At 44.3% G+C, this 18,679-nt stretch overlaps 1 protein-coding gene across 4 annotated transcripts in view; it reads right to left on the bottom strand.

Annotated features, from left to right (window-relative positions):
- LOC139778002 (protein Star) overlaps positions 1 to 18,679 on the bottom strand; it is a 47,208-nt gene continuing 28,529 nt past the window's right edge. The window contains exons 1-6 of one of the 4 annotated variants that reach the window (XM_071715745.1): positions 14,370 to 14,650; positions 7,115 to 7,306; positions 6,401 to 6,614; positions 5,172 to 5,336; positions 4,879 to 5,070; positions 1 to 4,551 (exon numbers count right to left, since the gene is read on the bottom strand). In XM_071715745.1, coding sequence (XP_071571846.1) covers positions 4,366 to 4,551; positions 4,879 to 5,070; positions 5,172 to 5,336; positions 6,401 to 6,614; positions 7,115 to 7,305 — 948 coding nt within the window. In that variant the 5' untranslated portion in view covers position 7,306; positions 14,370 to 14,650 and the 3' untranslated portion in view covers positions 1 to 4,365. Of the gene's footprint in view, positions 4,552 to 4,878; positions 5,071 to 5,171; positions 5,337 to 6,400; positions 6,615 to 7,114; positions 7,307 to 8,858; positions 9,406 to 9,431; positions 11,232 to 14,369; positions 14,651 to 18,679 lie in introns of those variants that run through there. The other 3 variants (XM_071715735.1, XM_071715762.1, XM_071715753.1) reach the window with 3 other exon arrangements.

Raw genomic sequence — 18,679 nt, 5'->3', positions numbered from 1 at the left:
TTCAAAATATAATATCCAAATTTATTGCTCTTTCGAAAGGAAATTGGCTGCTCCTCGCAGGACAGAAACGCGAGCAGCCTTATTCGTCACGTCAAACCTACGAGTTACAATGCGCTGTAAAAAAAAAGTATAAACAAAAGTGGGAAAAAATCTCTCGGAAAAAATACGCATGGGTACTACAACGAAGTCGATACTGCGTACAGGCACTGGCGAGAGAAACAGAGAAATATGGTGAATTAATAGTCATGGAATGGTTTTTCGGTAAAGCGCGGCAAGGAAAGCGGATTATCCTTATACGAATAATGAAGGACTTACAAAATGAAATCGCATAGCCGCGCAGCTGAATTCGCGTAAGTGCATACCCGCGAGTGCGTGATAATTGAATAATAATTCTGTGTAACCCAAAATTTATGTACGCCAAATATGAAACGAGATTGTATTTCCCTGCACATTCAGGCTGCGCTCCCAAATAAATGTTCGCGTACTTGTGCAGGCACAGTGAAATTCTCGCTCCCAGAATCAAATTGTGCCTTGAATCATTGTATTGTTATACTTACTAATAGGAGGAACGTCTATTATTTTAATACTTACCTTGCTAAATTAATTAATCGTGATATTAAAACTAAGTATTATATATTACGCTAATATATGACTTTTATAAATAATAAAGTTCCATCTGTACAAAAAATAAATAGCAAAGAGAATGAGATTCTACGTTCAAAGCTACAATTTTGATTCCAGGTGTATAGAAACTTTCACTGTTCATTCTAAACAAAATTTACAAATCTTGGATTAAAATCTTGGATTCTCGAGTGACTTCCCAGATCTTTTGTCACAAAATTTCGAAACCGAATTCCTTGATGATCAAAGGAAGGCTGACTGTCCGTTTCGCGAATACTGCACTTTGTGAAAATTCAAATACTGCGCGCTTGTGCTTCGTGCGATTAACAATGGAAATAATATGATGATCGCCGCAACGAAGCTATGATCGATGCAAAGAAAATCGCATTGTTAAGTATCTGTCGTGCTGAACGTTCCTAATGAGCCATATAATCGCAATAACGCGTCAGTGGGATTTTAAGTCAGAAATCCGCTTTCGTGGCGTGTGTTTAACGCTAAGGGCACCTCACCTTCTCTCGTTGTTGATTATCCAATGTGCAATTTAAATCCACTAGGAATGAAGAATTGTGAACTATTGGAATAAGATTATCATAATTACGGATTATCACTTTTCAGCGTTAAACATGCGTCACGAATGCAAGTGATTCTCGCGCTGCTCGGAATTATCGCGTAACTGAAATACGCAAAGGATACCGTCATTTAAGTAGAACACGATATATTCTTACCTTTTCATGCGCACACGCGTTTTGCACGATAATTCCCGAGCTTATGTTATATCTTCAGAAATCGGATTCGCAGATTACGCGGTTCTTCGTAAACGAAAAGGCGAGGCGAGATGCGGACGAATTTTAAGGACTGAAAAATTTAACGTTCAGAAAGCAAAATAATTTTCTTCCCGAAGAATACTTTCACTCAAAGATAGATCATCAGTAGAAAAAAAATAATCTAATTTCTCATCCCTAGGATTCTAGAGATGAATGGCAACGGTTTATAATTTACAATTAACGTAAGACGTAAAGGAGAGTCTAATTGACGTAACAGATCACTGCACACCGCGAGCGAAGATATAACTTAATTTAAACGCGAGGATCACTTGCGCGGTTCGGTTGTTTATACTTATCACTACCGTACGTAGAACGTTTTAAAATATATCACCTTACGCGCTAATAAGGCCTGTGTGCTTTAAGGTATTTACGTCCCCATTCTACGTCGCACGTGTATATTAGCACTAAATAGCGGGTGTGCCGTTTCTCGAAATCCGATCGATCGCGTGGACCAAACTGATCGCGGATCATCGCTCCCCCGTCCGTCGCAATTTGATTCACTCGATCGACGTGGGTGACACGCGAGAAGAGTAGCGTTCAATTAATTGTAGATATACACGATGAGAGATTCGGACGGTCGCTCCTTCTAATTACGAACGCGCGGCGTGAATGTGGAATCTTGGAGAATACCTCGGATTAGAGCTCGCTCGCTTATCACACGTGACAACGCGCATCGACGCGTGTGCGGGCGGCGATGTCCGGACACGCGTTCAATGTCCCTTACAAATTAAAATCGGCGCGTCCTGCGTAAAAACGCTCAATTACCGTTAGTATAGCTTATACCCTAAATTTAAAAAAAAAACGCGCTACCGTAAAATCGTACGAGAGAGGAGGTCTCTTCTCGCTTCTTTTTTTTCTTTTTGGTGTGCTCTCGGAAGGAGATCGGACGACGCGGACGCTTGGAAATCTCAGCTCGCTCTCCGAGCGCGGGATTTATCGGGGTCGGACTTTTCGAGTGGATTTTCTCGGACCATTAAAGCGATCGGTCCTTCGAATCTCCGAATTATCGGATCCTCGTGTCAATCCTGAGTCTCGGAGCCCTCTCCGCTCTCGGCGAAAATCCCTCCTCTATAATCTCCAGATCCGCGAAACTTCAGGAGCTTTAAATATATCCGACGCGATTCCTGCATCGCGTTTTCTTTCTACGCGAATGTCCCGCGTATCCTCGCGAGGGGGGAAGTCATTACGGAGACAAGATTAAACGAGACGTTTATTTAGCTCAGGTACGGAGGAATTAATTTCTCTCGCTTTCCGCTACGGTTCCAGCCCTTATTTCCCCCCCCCTTCTTCCAACGTAATTTTACGTTACGTTTCGCCTGAGCAAACGTAAGCGGCAGGAGGCGGAAATGAACTTTAAATATTCATCGCGCGAGAGTGTCGCCAATTTTACAATCTGTTTGACATTTTCTAAATTAAATTAACATCGCATTATTTTTCCATTGGTATAAAAATGGAGAAATGAGATTATAAACGCGCCAAACAAAAGAACAACGATTAGGCAGTCTGTATCCAACGATTCTTGCTGTGCGAACAGATTTCGGTGAAAATCAGTTTGCGGTGTGGAGTCAAACGAGAATTGAACACAAATTGTGACGGTGTATCGTGTTTGTATCTCGACTACTTTCTAATCTTGAATATTTCTTTTGTTTTTATTGCGTAAATACTTAAATAACTATTCGTAATAATCACTGTGAATTATTCGTTAATTATTCGCGTATACGAAATAAATAGAGTATTACGTGTCGCATGATTTTGAAGTCGAAGTCGTGGCGAGGGTAACGAGACGTCGCAGGAGGTCCGACGGACGATCCTGCGTTTCCGCGAGATCTTTATTACAGCGTCGTTCGCACGAATAGAAAAATTAAAAGAACGCTCCGTCTGGTTCGTCGGTAATCGTCGATACGCGAAAACCACAACTGAAAACAAGAAGGTGAGAAAAATCGTGGCACGTCTCGCGATAAGACACAGATACGAGAGTCACGTATATCCGAAGTAGATTTCAAGACTCGCACGTGTTTCCGCCACATACGACGTGCAAAATATACGTGCGTTTAGAACATCACTATATTTTGCCCGCGTCGATGAGAGAAATTTTTGCATCTATATTAATTGTTCGCATTCGATCCGAGACTGCCGGGGAGTAATGTGAATCTTCGATTTCTCGAGTCCAGTGGAATTCGAGTCCGCGGTTTCATAATTACAATTTTGGTCCTCTAGATGTAAGAATATCTCTAAGGAAACCACAGGAACTCGAGGGTGTGTTTTTAGATCTTGTGCGAGAAACCAGGACACTTTTGATATTAAAATCGTAAGTTGAAATCGCGACTCGAAGCTTATGGATATTTCTTCGAAATTTAATCCCATATTTTTAACCTTGATTTGGAACTTGGGATTTTTTAGCATTCTGGAAATCGAAATTCCGAAATCCTGAATCTTCGGCCTACTTACAGTTTTGTAGCTCCCAACTTCAAACGCTCAAAATAGGGTCGTAGCAATTCCGACGGAATTCTTGAACTCGCCAGTCCCTCGAGATTCGATCGGCGATTGTTATATCAGTAAACCAGTTATCGTGGGTAAACATTGTTCAACAAATCGGGAGCGACGAGCTTTACCCTTGGGGGGGTGTCCAAGCCCCGTGTCCCTTGGCTAATAACAAACTCAGGAATTCGGCGGAGAAAACGAATTTCGCGATCGATTACTTCCGGTGTCCCTGATACCGCGACGAGTCGTCCCTTACGTGTGTATGTGTGGCCGAACAGAAGATCGCGCTTCCGACTGAAAGAAATATTTCTAAACGGCGAAATAAAATATTAAGAACAGATCAAAGGCGCGGCGGGCTGGGCTTATCTCGAGTCGCTTAAATTATTTTACATATCCTACGATACGGGCGTAGACCAGTCTGTGTAACCTGAGTCAATGATCAAATCTTAAGGAGAGTATCGTACAGGAAAATCGACTTTCCGGTGTCGGTCGTGTGTACGAGCTTGTACCTCCGGCTGGTCATCTTGTCGATGAAGCTCTTTGTTTCCGCCTCGCTGTGATGGGGACTCCACCGTATCGACAGTATCGATATTCTTATGACGTCCCATGGGATGGTGTCGAGTACCTGCGATATATAATTTTCAATCGCCCTTACGACAAGCCCTTGAAACGCTTGTTACCGACTTTATTTTTATAACTCTGATCAATCACATTCTAAAGTTTATATGCTTCTCGAGGAATTGTCACGCGGTATAATATTTCTGACGCTTCTAATGAATTTAAATCTCGAGACATCGTAAAACCATATTCGTTCTTTTTAAATAAAGAAAACATAATGAAAATATGGGTAAATATAAAATTAATACTTTTACATACTTTTCTAAACAAACAAGCAAATATAAAAATTTATATATTTCAAGGATCGCTAAATCATTGAATTTATATTATTTACCTGGCCGTCGGGAGCGTCGGGACTGTCCAGACTTAGGTAATCCAAAGTCGTGGCGTTGTATGCCAACAGTACGCTGTAGAGAGGAAAGCACTTGAGTCTAGTGGTAGGAAAACCGTCGTCCGACGACACGAGGCTGTTAGGACCGTCGCCCAGCTTGGTGACCTGGACCTCCGATTCCTGGTGGTATTTTATCTGCAATATACCGTTCGCGCGCATTAAACGCGTACTCTTGTCGCGTTTGAATCATCACTGCTCTCCCCCCCCCCCCCGCGACAATCTCCCCCGTTTCTCACCTCTTTGGTATCCGTGTCCGTGCTGAGACAGGCGTGGAGGACCCTCGACCGCGGGTGTCTCGTGCTTCGCTGCGCCTCGAAGAAGCTCTTGGGCTCGGTGAGTATCAGAACACCTCGCCAGCTCAGATTGGACTCCAGCCAAGCGGTGCTGGAAATCGCGCCTATCTGAAAGAGCGATGACACCCGGCGGGCGATTGGTGACGGATTTTTACGGGCGAAATCCCGATAGGACGGTAAATTGGCGCGCCGGCCTAATTCTCGCTTCTGATTAATAAGATGAATTGAAAAGAGAACCGGGGAGAGATACCCGAGGCTCATCTATCTCGTTCGCCTATTTTTAACCGATTGCGTGTCCGACGGAGATCCGCTACTTTCGCGTGTTTCGCTAATGTTACGGTGCACTATCGCGCGGGCGATAAAGAATTGTTAGCGCAGCCGTGCGGTATCTAAAGCAGACTTTCAAGACTGTTGAGGCACCGGTATATACTTGGCGCTAATTTTAATTCCAAGACTTGATAAGATGCAAAGAGGGAGGGCGCATGCAAGACGGCGTGAATTTTCACTCAAAGGGATTCAGCTCCGAGCCTTTTGAGAGCCTTTCACGCTCGTGAACTTTCATATTATGCTGATTATGCATCGCTCGTTGCGCTCTCAAAAATTCATAAAAACGTAACATCAATGTATGTACAATGTTATCGAGAAAATTTTAATCTCCCTTAAGCTTCCGCAATGCCTTCATAAAATATTCCAAAATTGCCAATTTAAATTTAAACACTAAGAGAGTTCATACTTTTCCTGAAGAAAATTTCGTGAAGGACTACTTGCTGTAACTTTTTAATTCTCAATTATAAATATTTCAGTAATTAAAGCGGAAAACTGAACTTCTAAAAGACACTTGAACCGAAGTGAACTGCAAAACGCGGTTATTCAATTACGGGAACCTGCTTCGCGGAAACCTCATCTGCTTCTCTTTCAGCCGCTTATACTTCGAAAATTGTCGATGCTCCGTCTTTTTAATTAATGAAAGATCATCCGATAATTGATCGAGGATTCTGTCGGTGATTTAGGATTATAGAACATCCCGCGTGATATATACGAACCATCTTTCACCGTCCGTAAACCGCGAGTTTCAACCAACAAAGAGATATTACGTCGTCACATTGGAAGGATGACGTTCTCAGGGTGCGCGACGGTGACACGTGGGACATTAATCAGGAAAGATTTCTCACCCTACTGATGTATTCCGCGTAGACACCCTCGCGCTTGCCCTGCGACAACGTGGCCACGTACTTCTCCTCCGACGTCTGGTTGGCGTTCAACGGGTCCTGATGAGTCGTCGTTTTCAGATGCACCTGCCGTATGTACGCGACCAATTGCGGGTTGTCCATCGAGACGCTGTCGAGCACGTAGTCTCTGGTCATGTTCGCGTCGAACGCCTGTCTCCTGTAACGGAACGTCTGCTTTAAGCTACAGCACAGTGGTGTTCAATCTCGCATAATCTGGAGCTCGGTCGTGTAAATCGTCTCGCAAGGGAAGTAAAAAAAAAGAAGTGGCAAGGAGTATAAATTTTCACACGAGCTCGCCGAAATCCGATCGCTTGTACAGTAAATCGCGAGTCGCCTGGCTCTCTTTGCGGCGCAGAACGATGGGATTTCACGTACGAGATGCACGTGGGATTTGGAATAATTAAAAGCGAAAAACTCTTCGGTAATGAGATTGCGCGTGGTATATCAAACATTTCACAAAAGCTTAAAATATCTGTCGTTGTCTGATAATCACCAAGAATCGTAATCTTGTCGTGACATTAAAAATGGGAACAAGTTTGATTGAAAATTAAAAAAGTAAGAAAAGATTTCTAATATCAAAATAATTAAAAAGTTTATATTTTTCCCTTATCTAAAAACCATTCGATTTAATCTCACGAAAATTAATCGGCAGTTTACCTCAAAGCCGCGGCTTCGCTCCAAACAAGGAGCAGAACCATAGCGGTGGAAAAAGCGGCAAGAAAGGCGAGGCAGGGGGCCACTCTCCTCCACCAGGTCCTTTTGTAATTGGCAAACGACGTGCCGGTCAAGGTGGGCCCTACAGGCGGTGGCAGACCTCCGTTTGACGAAGGTGTCCCTGCGGGAGCCATTCTGCGGAAACACAACGAACGTGTAAACACGCGCTGCATGCAAATCATGGAAAAAAAAAGACACTCGTGATGAGCTGCAGACTCAACGCTTTTTGACACGTTTCACGAATTCGCTACCCTATTCTCCGAGGGTGTTTTTAATACCGAGATTTTTGGCAGCGGCAGATAAACAGGGACTTTCGTCCTTCAATAGCATTCCAATGGACAGTTGTGAAATTTTGCCAATTCTTCTAACTTCTCAGTCGAGGTAATCCAAAGAAATGTGGAAGGATTGAGAAAGGATTAAGAAAGTAGAAGAAAATTAGAGTGTCATGTCCAGAGTTAACAGGTATATTAAGCTATCTAAGCCAAATTATCAGAACACAAAAAATTTTATATGGAATTAATTTGCTAATTTGCAATTTTTTGCTTTTAAAAGTAAATTTTTTGCTCCAGCTATTAAAAAGTTAAGATTAAGCTATCCAGCCCTTTGTAAATTTTTAATAGTGCGAGCAAAAAATAGCAAAAAAATAGCAAATAATTTTGGTATTATTAACTTTTGGTATTATTAACTTTTTGCTTTGACTTATGTATATGTTTTTTTTTACAATGGCTGGACAGCTTAATCTTAAGCTATCCAGCCCTTCGTAACTTTTTAATAGCTGGAGCAAAAAAATTACTTTTAGAAGCAAATAATAGCAAATAATTAGCAAATTAATTCCATATAAAATTTTTTGTGTCTGATAATTTGGCTTAGATATCTTAATATACCTAGAGTTAACGGATATTGTTGGAAGGATATTAATCGATAAGTTAATCAATAGCCAATAACATCTCTTGCTTTGCAATTAACATGTAGGATAGGAAGTTTGATAAAAAAAAAATCGACGAAACAGGAACTGACATAGTTTGAGATTTGTCATATCGGAATTAAATAGTTTGAAATATATGTTATATATTTATTTTAGCGTATCTTAAAATATTGCAAAAGATAATTTCTAAACCTCCTTTGGGAAAGGCTGTGCAATCAAATAGATGGGTCTTCTGAGACACCCTGTAAACACGTGCAGCAATGTATGCAGGTACACGCATGAGTCACCCTGCACTTTCTAACCGGCATTTTTTTCAGTCACGTTCAAGTGAATGCACGCCTAAGGATTCGAGACAAAGGAAGACCCTCATGAATCGGATTATAATTCGTTTGTTATCTGTCACGCGTCGCCACACGGAAGCTGTGTCCCGCCGAATAGAAATTCACCTCTCTTTCCCGACGATTTCGTTTTTATTCGACATATTTTTTTATTAAATTTGTATTGTATTTTTCGTTTATTTTATGCCACGTCCAAGTTCGATAGAAAAAATATATATAAACGGGCAAACGCGCCAGCGATATTTTTATATTGTTTATTCTCTAAGTTACTGAAAAATTGATTATTATTTGTTTTGCAAAATTGAGGTGCTCCAGTTTAAATGAAATAAATTATTTCGAGAGTTAATCCTGTGAAATGGAAAAACGTTTTTAATTCAAGCAATAAAAGTAGAAATTGATGGAATCTCCTCTCATCAGAATTTACACAGAAATAGTTTCTCAGCGTATACACGCGTTAGATAAGCCTGTGTGTTGCGCCACGCGGAACAATGTCCGCTCCGTTATTTGTCTCACACTGCGTTAAAGCAAGGTTCGCCGGCACGAACTTGGCGTCACTTCGTGCATCGCGAGGTTCGCCGCTAATTCACTGCAAAACTTTTAGCGAAGACAAAACAAGGCAGGTAGTGCTCGGCTTCATTAAATTTGCTTATATCCAAGTGCATGGGTCTTCGCGATCGATGTTCCGTATAGCGCAAAACTTGCTCTCCGATTATCAATTTAATTTTAATTATCAGTTAAGTCAGTTGGCTCTCGTTGAAGATCATCGAAATGTCAACGGTTTTCGATTAAAAACAAACAAGTCACTCGAAGATAGCTAACGCTTCCTCCACGTTCTCACAATCTCGAGCGAACTTTGCTTCAACATTCAACTGAACTTTCATCATATTCCTGATTTCTCACACGCATTTAAGTTTCCAAAAGCTTGCACGGGATAAAATCGGAAAAATGAAGTCCGCGGACTTTATCATTCTCGGCAATGTAATTCGCATCTACTCACTTCATTTTCGTCGGTTTCCGCTCGTACCCTTTCTTATCCGTAAGAACCGAAACTTGGGGATCATTTAGGTATATCCCCCAACCACGCGACCACTATATCACTCTTTCGGTTCACGTGCGAGCGCTCGTCATCCCCCGCGCGCGAGTTCGATTCGGGGAGATCGGAGAAACCGCAAACTTGCAACGATAACGCACCCCGACACGCGTCTCACGTATCAACGTCTCTGACGTCTCGCGAACTTCACGTCGCGTATCGCGCCCGGCCACAATATTTGGTAACGCCGCGCCGCCTAAACGTCGCGTGTGTCACGTGGGCTCGACCTTCGCAGCGTGTGTTGTCTCTCGGTGTCTCGTCGGTGTCAGATCGTTTCCCCTCCCCCGAGGGACGCTGCAACGGGAAGATCTCTCTCTCTCTCTCTCTCTACCGGCGAGAGTCGGCGGGAGAATGATCAATCGAAGCCGAAGCTCGTTTCCCCGCGCCTCCTTTGTTTCCGCGGGGCCATTTGTTGCGGGTTTGTTACGTAATGTAATGTAACGAATTGAATAGCCGGTGCAGATCTCTCCTCCCGATCTCGAGTCTCGTTACAGCTGCGGAATTTCCAAGATGCATTCGAGCAACCGTCTCCCTCCGAAGTGAACTTGAGTGACTTGCGAATCTTCGAAACGCAGACCAATTTCCAGGGAGATCTCGTAGTTCGATGCATTAGGTACAATGATTTGTAGCGATATTTCGGGCAAATCCGATTAGACGATCATCGGGTCCTCAAGATAAGTGTCCTTTAATTGCTCCACTTGTGTTTGTCGAAGAAAAAAAACAGAGAGAATTAGTCTTCAAGAATCTTGGAGATAATTTTGCCCGATTGGTTCTCAAGTCTCCTTGGACGCAGTCGACCTTCAAGTTTCAAGGAACATTCTCTGCAACAATCCCTTCTCGATCCCTTCGCTCTTCTTTCCCGAGCTTTTTTCTCTTCTTCGTTTTTCTTTTATTGCTCGTCTGTCCCCTCGGAGGATTCTCCTCGTGCTTCTCGACGTAGCAGCTGAATTTTTATAGAACCCGAGCCCTTGAAGTAGTTATTCACTGCGCGGTCCCTTCTCTCCGGGTTTGCCGGGGTTTCTCTCCCTTGCTCTCGCCCGTGTATTTATTACAGCGATGCTGCCTCGAAGATCTCCCATGTGTTTCTCGGGCACGAGCGGGATTCCCCGCGCGATCGGCATTCCACGAAATATATCCGGCGACTCGATCGCTTCTCCTTCTCGACTGGACGAGAACGGAAGTCGGTCGCTGGAAGACTGCAATACCACGTCGCTCTGCGCCGGAATCAATCGATTCGATCCAAAGCCGATCCCGTCCCGCGAAGAACGGAAGAATTCCTCGCCGAGACCGACGAATTGCTTTCGTCTCCGAAGGGGGGGGTTTCCCCTCCCGGAATGCACTCGGGACCACTGTCGCGGGGACTCGCCCGGCGAATTCCCGACGGATAGAGGGGAGCCGACGGCGGAGACGGCGGAGACGGCGACGGGATCGTATCGGCTCGCTCACTGGCGGCGCGATTCGCTCCGTCTGTCTCCTCGGTCGCCGACTTCTTCGCCGACCGACATCGAATTACATACACATGTATATGTGTACGTATGTATGTATCGATTCGAGCGAGAGACGACAACGACCAACGACCGTGTACGCGAGGAGACGGGCGGGAACAAAGAGACAGACGGGAGACGTCGCCGGGGCCGCGGCGCGGCGCGACGCGACGCGACAGACGAGCGTTCTCCGCACGCTTGTGGCGGCCGTCGATCCGAGAAAGCGTGTGTCGTGTATTATGGTCGAATGTCGCATTGCAGCGGCGAGGCGACGTCGGCGACGACGGTGGTGGTGGTGGTGGTGGTGGCGGCGGCGGCGGCGGCGGGCTTCATCGTGCCGCCGTCGCCGCATCTGTCGTCGTCCGTCCTCGTCGCACTCGCGCCAGCACTCTCCACTTCTCGCGTTTCTCTTCGTCCGGGACCGCTGTTCCAATGTCAGCGGGCCCTGCTGCGTGACAGACGGCGAGCGTGGCGCGGCGAAAGGGCCGATCAAAGAGGAGGCCCTACGACGTTACGGACGAAGGATCCCAGTTCTTCGTAATACTCGGACAGCGAAGTTGAAGAAACTTCAATTAAGTTTGAGGAACTTCGCTGCCCGAGTACAGGTGCTTAAAAAAAAAAAATGTTAACACTTGTATGGAAGTAACTTTTTTTTTAGAAACAGAACTGATAACACAAGATATTGTGTTAGATTTAAAGCAAACGAATTTCTTATTGACGAGCGTATTATTATAATGAATGTATCTCTGTAGGCGAAGTTTATTTTAACGATCCGTACCGGACAAAGAAATAATCTACTTCTTGTCACCGAATCGTTAACATTAAAATAGGTCTCTCATTAAGTCCGCGTTAATTTGCTTGGCAATTCTGGACCTCCTTCTCCTTCCATTCCTAACTTAAAGATCACAATATCACGAAGACAAATGTATTTTGTTTTCAAAGAGTCTTCACTTGTTTACCATCATTGCAATGTGCAAGATCTCCGGTAGAAAATTGCAAATGTGATTGTAACAATCCAAAAAATTATGCTTTAGGGCTCTGGACATGACCTGAAGAAAATTCTAAAAATGTATTGATAATGATAAGGAATAAGGAACAAGTGGAGACTCTTTGGAAGACAAAATACGTTCGTTACTATGATATCTTGTGTTATCAGTTCCGTTTCTCTAAAAAAAGTTGCTTCCATATAAGTGTAACATTTTTTTCAAGCGTCCTGTATTACGAAAAACGGAGATCTTTTCCTTACCACCCTGACGTATGGGTCGACATTAGAATTTTCGATCCGAGTTTCCATTACTTCGGAATCGTGATATTCGGAAACGATGGTTATTGATCTCGCGTTGTTGGGTCGGGAAAAAATTGGGCGATCGCGAGCTCGCCTCCACTCCTCTCGCGTGACGGACTCGATTCGAGGCAATAGCGCGCACTGGTGCGCAAAAATTGACTGAAAATCGTACGCGTGGTGGAACACGAGTGGTCCCGACTGACGCAATGGTGGTACAACGACCGGTGTAAGTCAGTGTCGTTTGGCAGAATTTCTCTGCTGGACCGCGCGCTCCGGCGATCAAAACGCTTGTAGGCCACGTTTACCTAAATACTAGTCCGAGTACTTGGGTAAATTTGTGCGCAACGCGGCTTTTGTAGAGCTCATCGGTGTGTGCGTACCTATAGTGCATTCAACCGAATTCGCTACAGGCGTAGCCGACAGATTTGCCGGTAGATAAAATATCAAGCTAACAAACTGATAGGTTTATTTAGCTTCCAGCACGCTATCTTCATCACTCTCATTTAATACAGTTGTTTCATGTAACTGTACGTGTATTCGGAACGTGGCGAAGATAATTTTCGCAAAGTTTTCTGAAGATAAGCAGAGATCTTTAGACGAGCGGAGATAAAACAAGAATATCTTTTTCACTTATTATATATATATTGATTTTATATTAATTGAACTGTTTACATATATTAATAATATATTATTTTATACATATTAAGTGAATTCTATATATTTTTTTCACTTAATATATATAATATTGATCGACGTTTTTTAATATTTATAGAAAGTTACGTTTTCGACAAAAACGCGGAAAGAACAGCTTTGCTGAAGTACCTAAACTTTAGCTAAATACAAAATAATTATGTAGATAGTTGCTCGAATGACAAAACTATTTGCAGCATTATCATCTTGAGTGGCCTACATATTTCATCCTTATTATAGTGTCCTAATTATTTCGGTCTAACAAAATTATTTTCAGATCTATATCTAGTTAAATTTTTAGATACTTCAACAACACAGTTTTTTCCGTGAAACGTTCAATGTGCTTTATATTAAGCAATTTATGGTAAGTCAATGTACATTTTTTATGTATAAAGTTCGCTTTGAAATTAATCCTATGAATTAATAAATTAATTGAAATGCCAAATGAAACTTTGGCATCTGTTTATGTTACATATTATATATTAATTTGTTTTGTTATGTTTTATTTGCGTAGGTTTAAGGTTTTTCATCAAAACAATTCAATTTCCAATCACTTCTCGCTTCGACAAGCTAATGATACTTTAAAATAATTGCCAATTCTTTTAATTTCTACTCTATCTGCGAATCGTAAGAGAAAGTGCGACAGCTCCGCTCTATATATATAGTACAGAATTGCTAATAGCGCCTACAGAGCGATACGATGTTTACAGTAGACTTCAACGCGACGTGTTACGTTTCATCTCGTCTCGACTCTTCCCGAAATTATACGACCGTGTCGCGATAACTTATCTCGCCAAATTGCTAACGACGCGTGGTGATTCATCTTCATTACCTCGTATATTTATCGAAAACGTACGTCTCTCTTTAGGGGGGGGGGGGGCCCCACACGCGATGATTCGAATTGACTTCGCCTCTCTCACTGATCAAAATTTCCCCTTATATCGAAAACGAGCCGTTCTGTCCCGGGGGGGGCAGTGCTAGAAATAGGATTTCTGAACCGCATAGGTACGGAGATCACGGATCACGCCTCACTAACTCCTATACGCGGAGTTGCGTGAACCACACGCACACTGCACGCGCACTAACGCAGGCGAGTCCGTTTCACATCGTCCTGCCGCACGGAACACGGGATATCCATCAGCTCGAGGGAAAAAGAGCGCGCGCTGGGAAATCTTTAACTTTGACCAACCGACGTGTCGTCGGCTCCGTTTCCTTTTACCTCCGCCGCTGCCATCGGAACACCGGGGCGACGGACCTCCCCGTATCCTTTCATCATCGCACGATGATATTTCGCGACGCTTTGCGCAGACACGTTTTCTCTCTTTTGTTTGTCTGTCGCGGAACGTGCCCGAACGCGAGCATCCACGGGCGGCTCTTTCCGCGTACCTGAACCCGCGGCGGCCGAATCCTCTCCGCGTCAGTCAGGATCGGAGCATCGTCCACGCAAACAGGTTTCCCTCTCGGCGGCGCTTGTCCTGCTCGCGCGGACTCGCCTGCCGCTCCCCGCGGCCCGCGGCCCGCGGTGTCCCCGAGGAACGGAACGGAGCGGAGCGGAGCGGAGCGGAGCGGATCCGCGCTCCGCGATGACTCGACCCACTGACGACGGTAGTCGCGCACTGCCACGGTGTTTATGACACTGCGCGGATGATGACACGCGAGAGTACCCACCGGGAGGAAGTTCTTTCTCTCTCTCTCCCTCTCTCTCCCGCTGGCCTTCTCCTCTCGCCTCCCACGCGAAGCTCTCTCTCTCTTTCTCTCTACTTCTCGCGAGGAGACCTCCGCGGTACCCGAAGCGGATAGAGAGACGAGTTTACGTTGTTACGCGCGGCTCGCACTCGGATGCGATCCGTTCACCGCCGCGTTCGCGGGATGGCACCTGAATCTTCGGCCGACCGCCGAAGAGGAAGCGCAGGCAAAACGTACTACCACCGCTGTGCCCTGGGCTCGTGGCGAGTAGACCGCCTCGACTGCCGGACTGCCCTCCAGCACCTGGGACCCAAGCGCCTGACGCTCGGTTCGTTCGCCGAGTACAATGCCTCCTATATCGGGTGTCCTTCTTTAAAACACCGCCTACCTCCGTCCTCGGCTATCCCCTTCAAGCCGACGAGGCCGCGTCTGTCTTTCTCTCTCTCTCTCTCGCTTTCACGAGGACACTCTCCGCTCTCCTAGCCAGGTAGTAGCCAGTGACTCTCATCCCGCCCAGGTGAGCGGCACCGATCGGTTCCAGGGCTGAGCGTAGTCGCGGTGTTTATGGGGAACTCGAGTAGGGGCCTCACGGAATCGCCCGCGAGTTTCGCCGAGGCTACTTTTTTATCCGTACACTTTGACACGGTTTTTAATCGGGAATATTTGTTCATGGAGAACGAATGGAGGTGGAAGAGAAATATTGCGAGCACGTATCTCTCTCCGATTTTAATTAAACTTTTCCAAGTTCTCTCGAAATCTTGCATCGCAAATGTCAAAGTTACGCTGTTATGCTTATATGATAAACGTAAGAGAATCGTAACATTACAAAGAAATAAGTGTATGGTTATGACTTTCATTTTGCATTACTTTTTCAAAAGAGATTTTATTAAGGGAATATGTATATTACAAATCTGTATTCTTTTCATTTATTCTTTTTCACATTACATATATTCAAATGAAAAGATCACGTGATCGGAAATTGCATCAGGCAGAGTGGAACACGAATGGAATAGAATAGATATACAGAGCTAGTGGAATACGAAATAATTCATTTTCCGCTAATGCACCCGGTACCGCATGCAGAGAGATGCGCGTTCCATCGTCCCGAAGTTTAAAACGGACAATTCTCTGGAAGCTAACAGCGCGCTTCCCCGTTTACACATATAATTTTATGTTATGATTTAATTTCTAGCTCTTGCCGCTGGTATCATTCGAGTTTTCGTGCTTCGCGAAACCGTATCTTGAAACAAGCACCGACGCGTGCCCGGGAATCTTTCGCAGAATAAACTTTGAAACTCAATAACTCGCGCGGAAACTTGCGCGAAAACCACACGAGTTTCGCGTTTGATAAAATATTCAATTTCCGAATTGTCGACGAAACGGTAACGTGATTCCGCGCGTTTCGGAAAGCGAAACGCCGCGCCGCGGCGGATTCGCCTTATCGCGAAAGAAAGTACGACTGCACGCCGGCTTGTTTCGGACAACCGGCTAAAATTAGCGCGAAACGGCATAAAAAGCCCCGTTAACTCGAAAGCCGGACATCGCGGCTCGGCCGGCCGGCCGGCGTGTTATTGATCCCCGTAAGTCGCGCCCTTTGTATCGCGGAAATGTCGTGTTGCTAAAGTGGACAAAGGCGGCCGGTGGCGTGCGCGATTTCTTGATCAATGCGGAGTGAATTAAAATTTTAGACCCGGGAGAAATCCAGAGGTGAAGTTCCGCCGCGTCCGTGATGCACGCGCTGTGTATCTGTCAAGGAAAACCAATATATATAGCTTCGGCGACTTCCAGATCTCGATTTCGTCTTGCGATTATACATGAAAATATAACGACACGTCTATTATATTTATAAAGGTCATGAGTAATATACGTTTACATTTGCGTCTGTTAAGTGCGAAATCTCGGCCACGGAAACCCTTTATACGTGTGGAAGGTTTGAAATTACACAGAAGAAAAGAATATTCTTGATTTAATAATATTTTTTAACATGCAACATCTCTTGAAATGAGATTATATTATGTTAAACGAATAAAACTTGCTTGAAATTATTTTATACAGTTCAACCAAGAAAAAGACTGTCAAATAGATTATAGTTCAACCAAGAAGAAGATTATCACGAATAGATTAAACCAAATTCTTATAAAAAGATCATAGATGGTTGCGTATCCTACGAAAACGATGAACGGGTTAATTTGAATATAAGTTTTGATTTAACACTTTTCTTTTCTTTCTGCGTATACGCCGATAAATCCCGAGGCCCTCCTCTGTGTCTCATTTACGTGACGTTTTCCCCGTTGCGATGATAAATTTCAAAATACGACGACCTTGGGCGACGTGCTTGCATTCGGCGTATCGAATTTTCACGAGAACGGCCATCCGCAAAGGTGGACCGCTTATGGATCACGCTCATAATTCAAGAGGCCGGCGCGGCGCGGGCGGCGGCAGGAAGGCGGGGCATTTTTTATTTAGGAGCTCAGCGCGGAATAACGAGATCGTCTTTCCGCGAGAGATGGAAAGAAAATTCCGGGGGGCGCGCGCGCGCGCGCGCGGCGACGTGAGACAAAACGAATGGATACGGTAACGAGCGGCAGGAAAAAAAAAATAGTGGGACGCCGTCAGCGGTATAACAACTGGACGACTTTTCCGCGGCAACGTGGCGTGTACAGTCTCAGATTTTTCACGGGAATAATCCGAGAAAATCCGAGCGCTCCTGAGAAAGAACACTCGAAATAACCATGCACCTGTCTCGCGGAATCTGCGCTATATTTTATTACAGGAAGCGACGCCCCGCGGAGACAGTTAATATTGGACGAACCAGAAAACTGCTTAGAATTAAAATATATTTCAGTGGCCTGACACGATTAATACAAAATATCTCTTCAAACGGTTATCGACGATTTTTCGTGTATCTATCTTCTTATTTCTTTTTTACCTAATTTTACAATATATTTCATTTAATTTTACAATATCTTCTTTTTAATATCAATCTCGGAAATGGAAAAATGAAATTGTTATTGTCCAGAGACTGTGAATATTGAACGAACAAAAAACTTAGAATTAAAATACATTTCAGTGGCCTGCCGTAATTAATACAAAATATCTCTTTGAACGCTTGTCGACAATTTTTCGTATCTTCTTATTTCTTCTTTATCTAATTTTATAGTATATGTTGTTTACTTTTACAACATCTTCTTTTTAATGCCGATCTCGGAAAATGAAATTTTTATTCAACTTAATTTGTCCGTTCGAGAAAAATTAAAGTGGCTATAAAATTCTGCTGTAAAGACCCGCGACAATGCACTTGTTACGCAACGCGATGCTAGGAAAAACGACACTTTTGTTCTTCCTCTTCTTGGCTTACTGACAGATTTTATACCCCGTGAAACGTCTCGCTGCGCAAAATTATGCAGATATAACTCGGAATGTAAATGTGCCGCATAAAATTTAGAACACGAGATAGTTTTGTAGAGATTAGCGTTTCATCGGCATTGATTCGCGCGCATTAAGCGTCGATGACAACGTTCGCGCGATTGTAAAACCAGATAATCAAAGTTTATTCAGCCTGCGGGTGATCAAATGACATTAGCGACTTCCACAATAACGATTCGACGACCGAGCTATGTAATTTGGCTCCCGGTTCATTCGCGACGTTATCATTTCGCGTTGGACATAACGGTCGTAATCACATAGAATTAATATTAATAACTTTAATAATTCAGACTCCGGAGAGCATATCGGTGAAAAACATCGGTTATACCTTCATACCAGACATTGTTTCACGTCGCGAGCGCGCACTAGCTAGTGGCAGATGGCACGAATTCGTGTGACATTGAGAAAACAGCCCAGCCCGGCCCGTCCATCACCCTTCGCGACGAGTACAGCTGCATCTCCCGAGTCCGGAGGGCACGGAGCAACGTTACGGACACGGGCGCACGCTGAAAGTAGATAGAATTTACGTAGTAAGATTTCTGGTAGCCCCTGGCTCGCACCGGGGGGGGGGGGAGGGAGGGGAA

This window comes from Temnothorax nylanderi, unplaced genomic scaffold (genome assembly GCF_030848795.1).
Source record: "Temnothorax nylanderi isolate EJ_2023f unplaced genomic scaffold, tnyl_v1.0 TNYL_tig0006_pilon, whole genome shotgun sequence".
In the NCBI taxonomy this organism is placed as follows: domain Eukaryota; kingdom Metazoa; phylum Arthropoda; class Insecta; order Hymenoptera; family Formicidae; genus Temnothorax; species Temnothorax nylanderi.
The sequence above is the reverse complement of the archived record's forward strand: the minus strand, read 5'-3'. Positions and strand labels throughout refer to the sequence as shown.